Source organism: Podarcis vaucheri (assembly GCF_965113315.1).
Source record: "Podarcis vaucheri genome assembly, contig: SUPER_1_unloc_1, whole genome shotgun sequence".
NCBI classification, from domain to species: Eukaryota; Metazoa; Chordata; class Lepidosauria; order Squamata; family Lacertidae; genus Podarcis; species Podarcis vaucheri.
The window spans coordinates 589,748-607,898 of NW_028118828.1; the positions used below are offsets into that span (position 1 = coordinate 589,748).

The 18,151-nt window shown below is 42.5% G+C and overlaps 2 protein-coding genes across 5 annotated transcripts in view; both read right to left on the reverse strand.

Moving 5' to 3' along the window:
• Positions 1–10,618, reverse strand: part of BMPR2 (bone morphogenetic protein receptor type 2) — a 92,336-nt gene extending 81,718 nt beyond the window's left edge. The window contains exons 1-2 of one of the 4 annotated variants that reach the window (XM_082242350.1): positions 10,465–10,618; positions 9,106–9,803 (exon numbers count right to left, since the gene is read on the reverse strand). In XM_082242350.1, the coding sequence (XP_082098476.1) occupies positions 9,106–9,181 (76 nt within the window). In that variant the 5' untranslated portion in view covers positions 9,182–9,803; positions 10,465–10,618. Of the gene's footprint in view, positions 1–9,105; positions 9,804–10,153; positions 10,357–10,464 lie in introns of those variants that run through there. The other 3 variants (XM_082242348.1, XM_082242349.1, XM_082242347.1) reach the window with 3 other exon arrangements.
• KIAA2012 overlaps positions 1–18,151 on the reverse strand; it is a 244,930-nt gene that overhangs the window by 69,035 nt on the left and 157,744 nt on the right. The window lies entirely within an intron of this gene.

Below are 18,151 nucleotides of genomic sequence, written 5' to 3' on the forward strand. Positions count from 1 at the left end.
TTCCCCCCCAAAACATATGAACTAATACTGCAAGGGGGACAGGGGGGAGTGGGAGAAACACCTTTTGGGGTGCCCTGGCCGGTCCAGCATGGCTGCTCCGAGGCACCCAGCAACCGCCTCATGAAAGACAGGAGCATGGGGAAGGGTGAGCTTGCACGTGTAGGCATGAGGGCGAACGCACTTCCTCCTCTTTATCCCTTGGCACATTTGCTTGGAAGTGAGCCCCACCTCCCTGAGAGGGGCTTTCTTACCCTTAAGAAAGTGTGCCTAGGATTGCAGCTCTCACAATGTGAGAGCCAGTGTGGTGTAGTGGTTAAGAGCGGTAGTCACATAATCTGGGAAACCGGGTTCGTGTCTCCGCTCCTCCACATGCAGCTGCTGGGTGACCTTGGGCCAGTCACACTTCTCTGAAGTCTCTCAGCCCCACTCACCTCACAGAGTGTTTGTTGTGGGGGAGGAAGGGAAAGGAGAATGTTAGCCGCTTTGAGACTCCTTAAAGGGAGTGAAAGGCGGGATATCAAATCCAAACTCTTCTTCTTCTTCACAGCACTGCTGAAGCAAAGTTTGCTGCTATGTGAGTCATCTGGCTTGTGCGACAGTGCAGAAGCACAGGACATGTGGCTGGGGAAACCCTGCCAGATGGGCGGGGTACAAATAATAAATTATTATTATTATTATTATTATGTGTCTTTGGCTGCATCCGAGTCACCTGGCTTGCCTAGCAGTGCCACAGTGCCATCAGCCAAGTGGAGATGTCAGTCACCAACCTGGCATTCAGAAATTTCCATGTGGTCGCAATTGAACTTGCACCAGTTGCAAAACGCGCCTGGCACCTGGAGAATTCCGAACACTGCCTAAGATAACTTCACACTTGTTGGCCACATGAACCCACACCTGTGTATGGACTCTATGGAGACAGTGGGGTAGGGGAAGGTTTGAGGTGCTTCTCCTCCAGCGGAATCACAAACATGTTTGCACACATAAAATGGCCGGATGCCTGGAAGACAAGAGGGGATGCATTCTGACAATCTCAAGCCCCACACAAAGGCCACTACACCAGAACCAGGAAACCATGGTAAATGGCTTTAAAAACCAGAACTTTATATTCTAACTTGTTTAGAAGTCATTAGCATGGCTTTCCAATCTGAACATAACACGGAGTTATAGAAAACTGAAGACATCCTGGCTTGTTTCCCAGATCACACAAAAAGAAGAGCGAAACATCTATGTGTCGTTACACAAGCCCTGTTCATATGTTGGCTTAAGATCTTTTAAATTATTATTTTCTGCCATTTATATTCCACCTATATTTTTTCATAGAACCTAAGGTAGTGCATATGTAGTTCCTAGAGAATCTCCCATTCAGGCCTGTACCCAAACCAAACTTGCTTAGCTTCACCAAAGTGGTAGCCTTCAAATCATATATGTCTTGATATATGCAAAGATATGATCACTGGAATATGGCCACGGACTCAACATCACTCCATGCAACCTGTCTTTATAGCTCCTTCTACCAGCTAGTGTTCAAAAATGGTCTTATGCATGTTTGACTGGCTCCAGTACTGCTTATCTGCAGTAACTGAAAGGATCAATTAGCTTTGTCTCAGGCCATTTTCCTTTTATGGGCAGTAGTGGGCTAAAGCAGGGACATAGTGGGGTGTAGCCGGGGCAATTGCCCCAGGCGCATTTTGGGCAGGGGGCACACTTCTCATGCCACCCTCCTCAAACCAGCCCTGAGTGTGAAAAGGGGATCTGATCAGGTCCCAGCCTTGCAAAGCCACTCAGGGAGAAGGAACCCAGCCTTGCAAAGGCATGGCTGTTGTGTCCATCTCACGTGCCCTCCTAGAGCAGCTTAGCGAGGAGTGTTACTGTACATGGTGGGGTGTGGAGGGCAAATGGAGCCCGCTGCACCAGGCTAGTGATTGCTTTGGTGGCAAGGACTGGGCTGGCGGACTCTGTTTGCCCACTGCACCCCGCCATGGAAATATTCCTCGCAAAGCCATTTGGGGAGGGCACATCAGAAGGACCAACAGCCATGTGCCCTTCAAAACTGGAATTAATGGGCACATGGCTGTTGCTCTCTTCTTATTCTGCCTTCCTCTAGTGCTCCAGTGGTGATAGCTGGCCAGGCGCAGTGGGCTCCTATACCATCTTTATTCTTTTCCCTCATCTACTTTCCCCTTCCATTCAGTAAGTAAACAGACAACACAAGACCAGCCGCAATGGAGTGAGTCCAGCATAGAAACCAAGCAGGCTGCAAGACCATAAAAATGCAGGAGACTGCTGCAAAAAGACAGAGTTCTCCATCAGACCACTGGAAGATAGTAAAATGTGTGGATTTAATTACAAGCCTGACACACACACACCTTTAATTTTGTTTTAAATATTTCAGGTACACACTTCCTTCGCCCACATTCATCTAACCCAGTGTGCTAGCAGAAGCCAGGCCAAGGCCAATGAGGCTTCCCCAAGTCTCCCTGCCTCCCAATCTGAGCCACAGGATCAAGAAAACTCTCAACAGCATGTAGGGGGGAGGAGAGGAGGAATCATTCAGTCTGGCAAGCAGATATTCTTATGCTGATGGAATGAACAGAAGAGTATGATGTTGAATTCCTCCCATTGCTTTTTCTGCAATATATTCCACAATATGGGAAAAATGTAGAACTGAGCATGCACTGTACACATTTTAAAAAAGATTAACAGCATATTCCCTGGTCAACACACAATCACTCACCATTCATATACAAAAATGTCACCAGAGATAAGAACATTTATTTAGCAAAGAAAAAAAGAACCTTAAAGAGGCAGAACATTATATATATATATATATGCAAACATTTTCAATCAATTTTGAAAACTATGTAAGCATCTCTGTTATCAATGTGAGTTAATATTTGTTTTGTTCTTGCTGTGTTAAGCCACATTTACTCTCATTAACAAAGAAAGAACCAGGAAAAAGTGACATCAGGCTGAAGCAATGCATGAAGGGATGGCTGTATCCCACAGCAACAGAATTAAGTAACTGGAATCAGCAATAATAACCACAGAACATCACAAAACCAGTTGACCTATATTACAGCACTCTACACTGTCCCTGGGTGACCCCATTACATCCCACAGCTTTCAGAACCACCTGTACTTGACATCCAAAACTTTTTCCTTTCATGTAGTCTCTCATGTCCAAGTGCCCCTTTGATTTTTTCACTTGGATGCTTTGTTGTCATTACAAACTCAATATGTCCATGAATGAGCTTATCTTTTCTCCTAAGCCCCCCTCTTCTTATCCACTGACATCATCCACCCTGTGGGAAAGGCACATAGTCATGATTTTTATCCTTCATCTGCTCATTCCTTCAACTCCTACATTCAATCCATCACCAAATAGTAACAATTTCCCCTTTCACAAAATTACATGATGGATGGTCTATGAGGTTTCATAGGGATCCAACTATCATGGAGGCAAAGAGAACCTTGCAGGTGGTGGCATCTTCACATATCTGAGACATTCACGCCTTGGGTTCCAACACCCTCAGCAATCCAAAGGTCTACCATTTTCCCACATAACTCTGCCCTTTCTCCCTTGCTGCCCCATTATACCTGGAACTGCATCCAGTAATGTTCTCTAATGCCACCTCTTACTTCTTTCATATTCCTCTATAAAACCCACATTCTCCATTAAGGCTTTCACACAATATAAAAACATAAAAACGAACAATAAAATTTAGGTCAAGTTGGTGGTCCAACTTCATTTTGTAACCTCTATTGTTCTGGGAATCCTCAGTTTATCAGTTTGCTTTTTTGGTCTGCTCTTATTTCAAATAATAAAATGTTTAATTTTTTCCAGAAATTGACTAAGCATATGTAGCATAGATAAGTCTTATGGCTGTATGTTGATATGAAAACCAACACAGTTTTAGGACTTGTTAAAAATATCTTCGCATTACCCACTTGTACTAAAATGCCTTCCAGTTTCTCAGCCTCAGTTCTTCACTTTTAAATTTAGTTGCTATTAGTATGATTGAGGAGAAACGAGAATCGTTTATATTGATTGTAATGCAGTGAAAATGTGAATTAAAAATGATATACTGAATAATGACTTGTCTGGGGGTGAATAAAGATGACTGCCTTACCTTGTAAGAAATGTGGGTGACTTTGCTCAGATTACTATTCTCCTAATTTTATACTGTATATAGTGCCATGTACATGTATGACAGTGTATAAGTAATAACTTGCAAATAATGAGACGATGGATCCCTGCTCCACTGACTTTTCCTCTGTGAGATGAGTGGCAGGGGAACATATTGAATTTACATGTAACTTTGTCTCACTAGGTTTGGAACTAGGTGATTGCTGTAAACCACGGATATATTTTCCTGATACAGCAGTATATAAATATTTTTATAAATAAAATACACCTGCAAGAGAAGATTGTGGGGATTAGTACCCAAAAACATATAGCTGTTGGTTGCCAAAAAAGAACCATATCACCATACTTCCAGTTCTGCCACTTTTCCCCCCTGCCTATTAGATACCTAATTTGTGTGGTGTTTCAATTTAGATACAAAATGTTCTTGGCTTAAAGGGGTATCAATCAACATTATCCTGTCTCTGGGAAATAATTCTAGTTTAAGTTTTTGATTCAGCCTAATTGTGTTATCTTCAACGACTTACTGAGACTTTCCACAAGCTAGGGAAATACACACATCTACATTTGGCCAGATAACAGTGGTACCTCAGGTTAAGTACTTAATTCGTTCCGGAGGTCTGTTCTTAACCTGAAGCACCACTTTAGCTAATGGGGCCTCCTGCTGCCGCCACGCCACCGGAACACGATTTCTCTTCTCATCCTGAAGCAAAGTTCTTAACCTGAAGCACTATTACTAGGTTAGCGGAGTCTGTAACCTGAAGTGTATGTAACCCGAGGTACCACTGTATACTAAAAAGTTTGTGATTGAAAATAATAACATTAGGATAGGTGGAATTATGCTCCAAGTCCAAAGAAAAGTATGTGAGAGCACATAATCACCAGATGAAATAATGTTTTTTAACTGTAATTGTTTTTAGAATGTTTTTATCTTTATTTTAAATTGTGGATGTATTGACTGAACTGAGCTCTTTTGAGAGGAAGGATGGGCTATACAGTTTTAAAATAAAATAAATAAATAAATAATGGTGTGTCATTGTTAAAAATAAACAGATCAGATCCTGGTCAGAGCCTGAACTGGAGACTGCGTGGGATAGTTGCTCTAGGTTTTTCAAGGTAAAGTAAGATGTGTAAATACAAATACTTGGATCCATCTATGGAACCAAGCATTTCATAGATCACACTGGAAAACTTTATTTATTTGAGGCATTTATATCCTACAGTTCAGCTAGCAAGGCCCCAGAGCAACTTACATATCAATTAAAAAAACCCCCAACATAATTCCTATGTTTGGGCTTACAATGTTAAAATGCAAGACACAAATAGAAAAAAGAATGGGGAGGGAAGAGAAAAACAAGCAAGCTAAAAAATCTTATTATAAATTTACAAAGTTCTTATAATAGCCAGCTCAGATGGAAATGGGCTTAAAATACCCTTAAAAAAAAGACCTTATCAAGTTCCTAAAAAATAGTCTGATAACTCAACTTTTCTTTAAGGGGTTTTATGGCACCTGGAAGCTGTTGATCCTATGATTCCTCCTCTCACGGCTGCCCCTCCTTAAATCTACTCTGCAGTATGGAGACCCATCACAGCAGATTTGAGGGAATGGCATAGGAGGATACAAGGGGTGGAGGGATTAGAAAAACTTGGCTTTCCTCCCCATTGAATGAGACAGCATTGAATGTCACCCAAAGTTATTCACAGACTTTCAGTTTTCTCCAAACTGGGTGAATGGGCAGTAAAATGGCAAATGCAAATCAACAGTCGCAAATATAAAGAGATGCACAATGGGGTAAAAAAAATATAATTTCACATAAACACTATTAGAATCTAAACTGGTGGTGACTGACCAGGAACAAGACCTTGGGGTCACAGTGGGCAGTTTGATGAAGATGTTGACTCGGTGTGTGGTAGCTGTGAAATGTGAATTACATGATAGGTTAAAAGAATGGGAAAGGTAAAGGACCCCTGGACAGTGAAGTCCAGTCTAATTCAACTATGAGGTTGTGTTTTCAGGCCAAAGGAGCTGGCATTTGTCCGCAGACAGCTTTCCGAGTCATGTGGCCAGCATGACTAAACCACTTCTGATGCAACGGAAACACCAACATAGGGATCAATATATGACAGGAATCAATAGGGGTTGAAAATAAAACTGCCAGTGTCATGATGCTGTGAGGTCTATGCTGTGACTATACTTGGAATGCTGTGCACAGTTCTGGCTGCCTTGCTGCAAATATGATACTGTAGAGCTATAAAAGGTTCAGAAAAGAGCAAATAAAGTGATGAAGGGACTGGAGCAATTCCCCTACATAGAAAGGTGATAACATCTGCAACTGTTTCGTTTAGGAAAAATGGGAAGCAGGGAGACATAATGAATAAAACTATGTATGGTGTAGCAAATTGGACAGGGAGACGCTTTTCTCCCTCTCATAATTTTAAAAACCAGGACCATCACCATCCAATGAAGCTGACTGCTGGAAGACGTAGGATGCACAAAAGAATGTCTTCAGACAGTGCATAGTTAAACCATGAAATTCACTCCCACAAGAGGAAGTGATAGCCCTACCTACTATATGTTCTACCTCCATTGTCAGAGGTAGTATGCTTTCAAATGCTAGGAATCACAAGTGGCGAGAGTGCTTTTGGGTTTCCCACAGGCATCTGGTTAGCCACCATAAGAACACAATGCTGGGCCAGATGGGTCTTTGGACTGATTGAACAGGACTTCTATTATGTTTAAACCATCAGGAGTGCTCTGATGGTGTTACCTGCTTGGCAGGGGGTTGGACTCGATGGCCCTTGTGGTCTATTCCAACTCTATGATTCTATGATTCTAAACTGATTTATCCTACAATGTATTCATAGGTTTTGCGAAATACATTTAAAAGAATTTGGGTATTAGACTTATTTTATTGATTCAGTATAGGACTCCATTTGTTTTTATCCTTGTTAGATATTGTAGAACTTTACCACTAATTAAATGTTGGGGTTTGTGAATGAATGCACACCAGAAAGTTCTTGAGTGGTAATAGGATATAGCATATTCATAGAATATAAATCTGGACTCTAAAGACTAGTTAGTGAATTACTTTCTTCAGCAGAGCTGTTGAACCGTCTCACTTTTCTAGACATTACTGAATCTGTAGGTGCCAGGGATTCTCCCATCATATGGAAAACGCTGGCTAGATTGCCCATAATAACTTCCCCAGTCTATAATTAATACCAAATTTACTCTCAGGTCAAAACTGAAGACAATTGCTATTCCTTTTAGCAAGCACAATAAATGTCTCAAATTTTGCCAAGAAATCATCCCATAGAAAAACCATGTATTTTTTGCAGACTTGATTGAATATGGAATAGTTTATTACACTTGTAAAGTTTAAACGTAGAAATATGGGTTTCAAATATCAATTCTACAGAGGAAACAGCTTATGAACTACCAATGACATGCATAGTGGACATTAATCTGAAGCACCAATGATTTAGCCCAAGGCCAGCCTGCTGCAATCAAATGTTCTATATCAATCATTTTAGTTCAATATCCCCCCACGGAAAGCCCTTTTAAAGACTTAAAATTAGTACTGCTGAAATCTTAAGCATGTATACCCAGAAATAAGCACTACCAAGCTCATTGAGATTTACTCCTAGGTAAATCAACCAACATTTAAATCATGCTTGAAAAACAAATATGCAGTGCAATCCTACATGTAACTTGCCTAGAAGACTGAACAACCCTTCACATTTAACCACTCCTTTTTTTTAACCAAATAGGATTAAGATAGATAGATAGATAGATAGATAGATATAGATATTTAAAGGTTTTGTCATCATTGGCTTCCTGTACCTGAGAAAATTGCTCTCTTAATCTTAATTCTAAAATTTTATTTGAAGGACCCAAATAATTTCACCTGTTCTTTTAATATAATTCTTTTGAAACATTCCTAAAGCAAATTTATTTGTCCACTTGAAAAAATTAGAGGAAAATGAAGTTAGTTTGGTATTTCAGCTGGTAACTGAGGGTAGGAAGACATACAGTACTTCTAGATTTCTGTCAGTGAAATTTTAGGCATATCTCTACTCAAAAGTATGCGCCATTGAGTTAAACTGGAATTATTCCCAGGAAGCAGGTATAAAAACTGGGTTGCTGTTTAAAACTGGTTGAAAATATGTACAAGGAATAAAAATTAAACATATAGCATAGGCTCAACTCAGAGCTCTTTCATCCTTTATCACCCGAGAAGGTTTATGCCAGTATCAAGCTTCCACACATGTCCAAAAGATGAATAATATATCCGATATGTTGTTTGCAGTGAGTAAAGCTCATAAAAAAAATTGCTCATGATAGTCAGAATACAAAATAATTCTGCATCAGTTTTTCTGCTTACATTCTGTACTTTTTCTCTGCCAATACTGACAGATTTTGTGGGGGGTTTTCAACCCAGACATACATTGTTTCACATAGTGTGAAACAATATGTATTACATACTTCAGTCAATGAAGAACCATTGACCACACTTAGGGTTGTGAACAAAGATTCCATACACAGCAAGCCAACAGTTTCTGAAGTGCAGGATGTGCGTTGGAAAAATATGAATGGTGACAAATATCATAATAAAATAAAATTTCATCCTAACTACTAGATTGTGCTAATCTGCCCCAATAAAATATAGGAAGATAAATAGATTCACTAGATCAGCGTCTGAAAATTGAAACAATTTCCAGGAGCATGATGCAGACATTTTAAAAAGATAAGCCTTAACAGTGGCCAGCCGCACCCCCTTCCCTGTAGGCAAAACAACTAGCGTGGATACAATCTCTAGAACCAATTAAGTCAAATTATTGAAATGTACTCTGATTTATTCACATGGCCTTCACTGGGAACCAAATTGGTTTAAATCCAGGTAATCCGGCTTAATTCGTTTGCAGATCATGCTGTACTGCTACACCCACTGGCTACTTACCAGCCGCAGTGCTGAGTAGTAAGGTGGCAGTGGAGAAAAGGAGCAATAGCAAAAGGTGCTGCAGCAAGGCGGTCATATTTGAAGAAATCCAGGAGGGTGGGCGATGCGTAGAATAATTTTCTTTTAAAATGCCAGCAGGAGGAAATCTCCAGTCTCCAAAGAGCCTTAACCCTCTTGGTTTACAATCCAGTCTGAAAGGGCAAATGGCAGATGAGAGGAGCAGCCTGACCTCTTACTCCATTACACGGATCTGTCTTCATGTTTCAGGGCTCGCCTCCCAATCGGCAGATGAAGAGTTTTGGTTCTCAAGCGAACAGACGTGTCCTTTCCCCCCAGCTGGCGGTCATCTTTCGCATACTATATATATATATAAACCAGGCTTACTTCCCACGCTTCTTCGCAATATCAAAGCACCGCACACGTTGCACAGGAATCATATCCGAGAGGTGCGGAGAGGACGAGACAAAAAAGACCCACGATTGTCACCTTACAAGCAGCTTCCTCGATCCCCCCAAAGGCAGACACGGGCAGGCATTTAAAAGGCCGAGGTCTGAGGAAACCCAACAAAAAAACACAATTTCTCTCTGCCGTCGTCTCTTTCCTGAAGTGTTATTTCCAGTCACTTGACGTTTAAAAACAACAAGGCGTCGTCGTTTTCGACGTGAGGGGTTTTAACGGCGTCTCTCCCCATGACGAGTCTTTGAAAAGAAGAAAGAGAGAGAGAGAAATCGTCAGGATCCGCTCCTTTAGCCTTACACGAAGGGGGGAAAATAATAATTGACGGGAGAAAGGGAAATATTCGTGGCGTTTCTCTGGAAAGGGCGCCAGGAATGAGGGTCTCCCCCCCAGCCCCGAAGGCAAGAGAGGCCTTCTTTCCTCAGCCCACCCCGACCCCCAATACTGGAAAAGGCTTCGAGGGGGTGAGGGAGGGCGGCGAAGGAGGGCGCCCCCTTTTCCTCCCCTCACTTCACAAAGGCTTCCCCCCTTCCTTCCCTCAGCGCCGGCCAAGCCCTCCTGCCGCCCTCCCCTCACACACACACACACACACACGGTCTCGCCTGCCCTGCCTTCGGGGGCGCCTCGCTCGTGCCTCGGCCCTCTGAGAGAAGCGCGTTTCTCACGCCACGGCGCGTCGCCTCCCAGTCGCCGGGCGGCTCGGGGCTCGGCTGGCAGCTGCTCCCTCTTTCCCCCCTCAGACCAGACACAAAGGGGAGTCGCTGCTCCAACTGCCAGTCTGAAGCGCCCGGCCCGCGGGCGCCACCGTGCCCCGCCCCGCCCCTCATTGGCTGGGAGCCGACGCGACGTCGACGTCCCCCCCAACAAGCCCCTCTTTCTCTCGTTTCTCTCGCTCGCTCCCACCGAAGGTTCTGATCCGCTCGCGGTTGGGAAGCGGCGGTCATAGAGAGGCGGCGCTCCTCCCGGCAGAGCGGCCCCCTGAGGGAGGGAGGTGAGAAGGTGTTGACGGAGGCCTTTCCGCGCCGCCATGTTGCGGAGGCTCGCCAGACGGGCGGCCCGGCGAGAGGGGGAGCTGCTCGCGCCTCTTCCCTCTCTTTCTGGCCGCCGCTGTCGCTGTGGGAAGGCGCCTCCCGCGGCCCTTCGGCGCTCCGCCTGACGCCGCTCTCCCGGTGGACTCTCCCTCCCAGCGTTTTATATTTTATTTCTTTTCCCCCCAATAATTTTTTTTTATTAGATTTTCCACAGTGATAACACAAACCACAAAGCAAAATGATACACAAAAACAGAAAAAGAAAAAAGGGGGGAACAATAAACAGATAAACAATAACAACAAACAATTCTTCACAAATCCAACCTTTTAAACATCAGATAAACAATAACAGCAAACCTAATTCTTCACAAATCCAACCTTTTAAACATCTTGGTTGACTTCCTCAAATCCCTCCCTTCTGAGTTTCCTTGTAATTAAAAGTAGCAGCTTTCCAATATCATTATTAAACTAAAACAATTTCCAATTATAGTCCATCTTACTTTTCTTAACATTCTAAATCCCATTTATTTAATTATAACTTAGTTTAATTCTAGGCCTATTTGTTTCAAGTAATTTCTAATTTTTTATATTACAATATTTATTCAAATAGTCCTTAAATTTCCTCCAGTCCTCTTGAAACTCCTCTTCTTTCTGGTCGCGGATTCTTCCAGTTAGATCAGCTAGCTCCGAAGAGTCCATCATCTTCATCTGCCAATCTTCCACTGTTGGGTAGTTCTTGTGTTTTCCAATTTTTAGCAAGTAATATTTTATTTCGTCGTCCTCATGAGTTTTCTTGGACCTTCTCTCTGTCGTGGGGCCCGCCTACCTCGAGACCCCCACCCCCAACAGTACAAGTAAAATCCCGGGTCAGCCCGTCCGCGAGGCAAGAGGAGGCGACCAGCCTCAGTCGGCAGGATCCTCAGGGGCAGGCAAGATCACAGAACTGGAAGGGACCCCGCAGGGTCATCTAGTCCAACCCCTGCAAACCAGTTTGGAAGCAGTGCTGGATTTATGTATAAACAAGCTATAGCTTAGGGCCCCACTCTTTTGGGGGCCCCCAAAACAATTTAAAGGGAAACAACAACTGGATGTACATTTCCAAAATACAAGATAAAAAGCAAATAAAATAAAAGCTACATACAGCAGCAGTGTATTGTGTTGTGTAGGCTCCTATGATGTAAGTAGTGGGCCCCGTCTGCTATCCTGCTCCCTAAAATATTACTGGTTTGCTCATTTCTATATACAATGGTACCTCTGGTTGCGAACAGGATCTGTTCTGGAGTTCCATTTGCAACATGAAAAGCCCACAACCTGAAGCGCCATATCTGCGCAGGTGCGCGGTGCGATCTGGCGCTTGTGCACATGTGCGATTTAGTGCTTTGCGCATGCGCGAGCGGCGAAACCCAGAAGTAACCCTTTCTGGTACTTCCCGGTCGCCACAGGATGTAACCTTAAAAAGCATATGAAGCAAATGTAACATGAGGTATAGGGTGCCTACATTCTGCTTGTGCAAATGGCTTGAGATACTTATTAGGTCCATAAATTACCATAGAGCATATATTCAATACAAAAAACAGCGACAATTTGTTGTTGACAAAGGACAGCTGGACGTATAAAGGGCCCCATTACCTTCAGTAGCTTAGGGCCTCATCAAATCCGGCCCTGTTTGGAAGCATACCAGACCCTGCTTAGCTTTGCAAATGTGCTAGCAAGCTTTATACCCCACCATTGGGGGATGTTAATGGCTTGTTTTTATTTTGATTATATTGTGGATTTTATGATGATCTTTTCTGTGAGCCGCCCCGAGACCTCCAGGTATAGGGTGGTATATAAATTCTAATTCTAATAATAATAATAATCATCATCATCATCATCATCATCATCATCATCAGATCTTAATTACCGCCTTATTCCTGATGTACATCTTCACTCACCTGCTCTTACCTGGAGGGGTGGGTGCCAAATTGCATACCGTAACAACATTTCTCCGATGAAAATAGGGATATCCTATTCCATAATAATGTTATTAGTTATACCCCGCCCATTTGACTGGGTTGCCCAAGCCACTCTGGGAGGCTTCCAACATATATAAAAACATCATAAAACTTTTTTTTTTAAAACTTCCCTACACAGGGCTGCCTCCAAATGTCTGCTAAAGGTTGTACAGTAACTAATCTTCTTGGCTTGAGGGTGTGTAGTTGCATAACTACATACCCTCCCAACATTTCCCTGATGAAAATAAGGGATGTCCTAAGGAAAAGCGAGACATGCTGGGATCAAATCAGAAACCAGGACGGCTTCTGCAAATCTGGGACTGACCCTGGAAAATAGGGAAATTTGGGGGACCTGAAAATATCCTGAGGTGGTGCTGAGTGAGTCTCATCCAGAGATGCACCCGAAACCTCCCACAGAGTTATTTGTACAAGAGGAAGAAGAGAATTCACTTGAGAAGATCAGCAGACATTTTCCTAGGCTGCAGAATTTTGTAGTGTGTGCTGCCCATTTTTATAAAGTAAATTTTTGTTCTTGATCCATTCCCAGGCTTCAGAGCAATTTGTGGGAGTAAGACGTTTTGAACACTAGCACAGAGTTCTCAGTAAACGTACATAAGATCAGGCCGTGTGTCTCCACAACTGTAAAATGTGTTAGTGTGCACAAACACACAAAACCTTCCTGGAAAGAAAAGAGCTAAATAATTACTGCCGCAGACAAGGGACCAAAAGTCTTCTCATGTCACCCTGGGGGTTTCTTCCTTCTGATCACATTTGCGAATGACGGTAGCTGGGCAAAGTTCTCTCGGTGCTGAGGTTTCAGCCCATGGCAAGGCAGTTGTGAGAACACGATGTACATAGTATTCAGTCTAGGTTGGTTTTTGGCACATGGCTGTAAGTGGAAATGTTGAAGCAAGAGCAAGTGTGAGCCAAATTCAGCTCGTGCCAACGGTGTCTACAAAACTGTGGGCAGAAAGTAGTTTGGGTTCTGATGGTAGATCGCAGGGTGATTTACAGTATATTAGCAATAATGCCTGGCTCCTAGTTGTTTAACAACAGAATGGGTTTTGTTACCAGAAAATAATTTCCAAAACTAACTTAGGGACAGCTGAAATGAAGAAAGCTAACAGAGTGGGCTTTCATGTGAAAATATTGTGAGCTCAGTTCTGTTCTGATACAAAAAACCCCCACAAATTTCTAGGTCAGAATATGCTCAAGAGACACCATTAAAGTCATTTGCAAACCCAGCATAAACAATACAATGTATTCTTACTGTTTCAACTTTGGTATTTTCTTCTTCTTTTTGTTCACCACTACAATATGCATAAATGGTGGGGAGTTATAAGTTATTTAAATAAATGAATGAATTATTATTATATATCTTTTGCACCCAGCTCTGGTTGTTAGATCTTGAGGTTCTTGTAAAAACAAAACAAAAAACAACGAAGTACAGTGGTACCTCGGGTTACAGATGCTTCAGGTTACAGACACTTCAGGTTACAGACTCTGCTAACCCAGAAATAGTACTGTACCTCCGGTTAAGAACTTTGCTTCAGGATGAGAACAGAAATCGCGTGGCAGCGGCAGCACAAGGCCCCATTAGCTAAAGTGGTACCTCAGGTTAAGAACAGTTTCAGGTTAAGAACGGACCTCCAGAACGAATTAAGTTCTTAACCGGAGGTACCACTGTAGATCTGACAAGACTGAAGTCTGCCCTTCTGACTGTGATTAAAGCTGAGAGCCTAACGCCTATTAAGTCCCGTATAGTAGTCAGATTTGGACCAGAATTCCCCAGCTCAGACTGTTTCACACCAGCTTGATATGTGTTACATATATGGTGTCTAGTAATGGTCATTTATTCCTGCCAAACTAGCAGTTCGAAAGCACATCAAAGTGCAAATAGATAAATAGGTACTGCTCTGGCGGGAAGGTAAATGGCGTTTCTGTCCATAAACCTGCTCTGGTTCGCCAGAAGCGGCTTAGTCATGCTAGCCACATGACCCGGAAGCTGTATGCCGGCTCCCTCGGCCAGTAAAGCGAGATTAGCGCCGCAACCCCAGAGTCGGCCATGACTGGACCTAATGGTCATGGATCCCTTTACCTTTACCTTTAATGGTCATTTATAGAATGGGCTGCAGGAGAGAAACATTAATAGCCTTAATTTCTCTTGGTGGGAATGGATGTTGCCCCCAACCTTTTATGAGAATCCGAAGGAGTGAAGACTCCTCTAAAACCAAGTACTGTTTCAACCAATCTTGATATTAACATTCTCATGCTCAAAATGAGGGTAACCACCATCATAGGTTAGATAGTTCTGACTTTACATATACATGTCCTTTGAAATAATGCTTGTGTGTCTTTGATGTATCTTATCATATCTGCTCACTAATATCAGTTGCTTGCTCTGCATCTATCACCTACTATCTTATTTACCCTATCTAGTCATCCTTGGGACATTTTCAAAACCAGACTTTCCTTATCCCTGCTTTTCTTTGAGCTTCATTCTTCATCTTTTCCTCAGCACGGTGGTTTCGTCTATGCTTTTAACCCCTTAAAAGTGGTTTCAGGAAGTTAAAAATCTAAAGAAAAAGTTGAAGATAAAAGTGTCTGTACTAGAGATTGCTGATACTACAGTTTCAATTTGCACTCCTAAATGGAATGCCATAAAATTAGCAATCCTGTATGGACTCCCCTAAGAATAAATACTATTGAACTGAACACAATGTGAAGGTGAGCAGCTATCTCAAGACATCATTCTGCATATAAAAGCATGTTTAGACTTACTGAGGTAAGCAAGCAGACATGCACAAGCAGATGAAAGTCAATTCAGAAATTCATTCAGGATAGCCATTTGTGGTCCCTTAGCAGAGTGACACATTCCAGAGTGACACTGAAGTTGCCTAACTACTTTATTCCTTGCAAGCTCTTTTCCCCTCACTCCCCTTAGCGTTTTCTTAAGCAAGGAATCTCCACATTGTTAAGCAATTCCATTACAATTGTTCACCCACAATTCTGAATTTCTCAAAGAAAACGCACTTATCTCCCCAGTCCTGATTAATCTTACTAAAAGCAACTTTGAACAGCTGGAGCGTTATCTACTCAGCAGATAGTAGACACTCTCCTGCATAACCGAAACCTCCAATTTAGATCAAAGAATGGATTTTGATTACTCAGTAGAGTTTGACGGAAAATTCCATTAAAGCCTTCCAACCAGCGGAAACCAGAAACTGGCACTGGACATTCAAGCCAAGAGAGTGATAAAATAAACTCAGGTCCATAAACCTACCTTTCCCATTTGGCTGTCTCTCTGCTGCTCATCTAACTGAACCCCAACCATTGTACCTATACCATACATTTCAAACAAACTACAATTCCCAGGCTTGCCAACAAAGGTCCGTATAGTTAAAGCTATGGTTTTCCCAGTAGTGATGTATGGAAGTGAGAGCTGGACCATAAAGAAGGCTGATCGCCAAAGAATTGATGCTTTTGAATTCTGGTGCTGGAGGAGACTCTTGAGAGTCCCATGGACTGCAAGAAGATCAAACCTATCCATTCTGAAGGAAATCAACCCTGAGTGCTCACTGGAAGGACAGATCCTGAAGCTGAGGCTCCAATACTTTGGCCACCTCATGAGAAGAGAAGACTCCCTGGAAAAGACCCTGATGTTGGGAAAGATGGAGGGCACAAGGAGAAGGGGACTACAGAGGACGAGGTGGTTGGGCAGTGTTCTCGAAGCTACCAGCATGAGTTTGACCAAACTGCGGGAGGCAGTGGAAGACAGGAGTGCCTGGCGTGCTCTGGTCCATGGGGTCATGAAGAGTCAGACATGGCTGAACGACTAAACAACAACAACAATTCCCAGGATTCTTTGTGAGAAGCCGTGACTCTTAAAGTGGTATAAGAGCCATGGCATCCTGGGAAAGGTAGTTTGTTAAGAGAGCTGAGAATGGTCTAGAGACCCATCATGGATCTGGTGCTTTCTGTCCCTGCCATGGTGCAAAAAGCGTTTTAAGAGGTCAACGGCTAAGTTAACAGGTCCATTTCAGCTCCTTAGCATCCAGCTGACTCACTCAGTTCCTGCCCCGACTCCAGCTTGCACGCTAGGTTCTGGACATAGGGGAATTGTACAGATTTAATAAGCATGGCCTTTTGCAAAACATGTTTCAGATCATTGCTCACTGTGGCCAGTTAAGATGCCATGAGAGAACCACTGAAGGTCTCCCTTTTAGGACATATGTTCAGGATTGTTCTGTCAGCTCACCTGCTCAAAACTGTCAGGCAAATGCTACGAACTTCACACATACGTGATTATCGTGCATTGTTAAGGAATTTCAGAGGGAAAGCATTAGATGTGGTTTTTATATACAGTGGTACCTCGGGTAAAGTACTTAATTCGTTCCGGAGGTCCGTACTTAACCTGAAACTGTTCTTAACCTGAAGCACCACTTTAGCTAATGGAGCCTCCTGCTGCTGCCGCGCCGCTGGAGCACAATTTCTGTTCTCATCCTGAAGCAAAGTTCTTAACCTGAAGCAATATTTCTGGGTTAACGGAGTCTGTAACCTGAAGCGTATGTAACCTGAAGCATATGTAACCCGAGGTACCACTGTATTTTAAAACATATTTCATTGATTTGACTTAAACAGAATTGCATAATAACAACAACAATAAATAAAACTTACTCTTCTCCCAGAGTGTGGATTTGCCTCTAAGTAGGACATTGCTTCCATGCAGCTTTTTAAAGTTTTCACAAGCACCAAAAAAGTAATTAACTGAAAGTGTCATTCCACAATGTTCTATGTGTTCTTGATGGGTGAACATCGTGTTCAATGGATTGCACATATTGACTAAAGTCAAACCATGTTGCATAGCTTATTTTTTATAATTTTAAATCTTTGTGGTGGTGTTTAATTGTGTGTGAGTGTTATCTATCTATCTATCTATCTATCTATCATCTATCTATCTATCTATCTATCTATCTATCTATCTATCATCTATCTAAGAATCATACCAACTGTGAGATACAGCGGTATCCATCATCTGCCAGGAGATTCTGCAATCAAGCCCAATTACACAAATGAATCCAAGTTGCAAATTACCTGCTTTGCATAAACATACTTGATTCGCATGTTAAATGCTCACATAGCGTCTCCTGATTTTGATTTTAAAAAGAAGGTGGGGAAAGGAACACTGTGGCTGCTCGGAAGCGCACAAGAGCCATGCAGGATATAGATAATATCCTGCGTCAATAATTTACAAGAACTTTGAATTCCTAAGAGAAGGATATTAGGGAATTCCTACTGGCATGGGAAATCTGCCCAAGCAGCAGGAGAATAATTTACCATTTCTGCTCCACATGCCTGCCCTGCGGTGGAGTGAGACAATCGATTTCTCTCTCTCTCTCTCTCTCTCTCTCTCTCTCTCTCTCTCTCTCTCTCACACACACACACACACACACACATATATATAATTTCAACATACCAATTATTATACATTCCACAGAACTTCACATCTTATACAATCTTTTTGGACTTCCATAAGCACCTCTGATGATCCACCATTTTTATCATT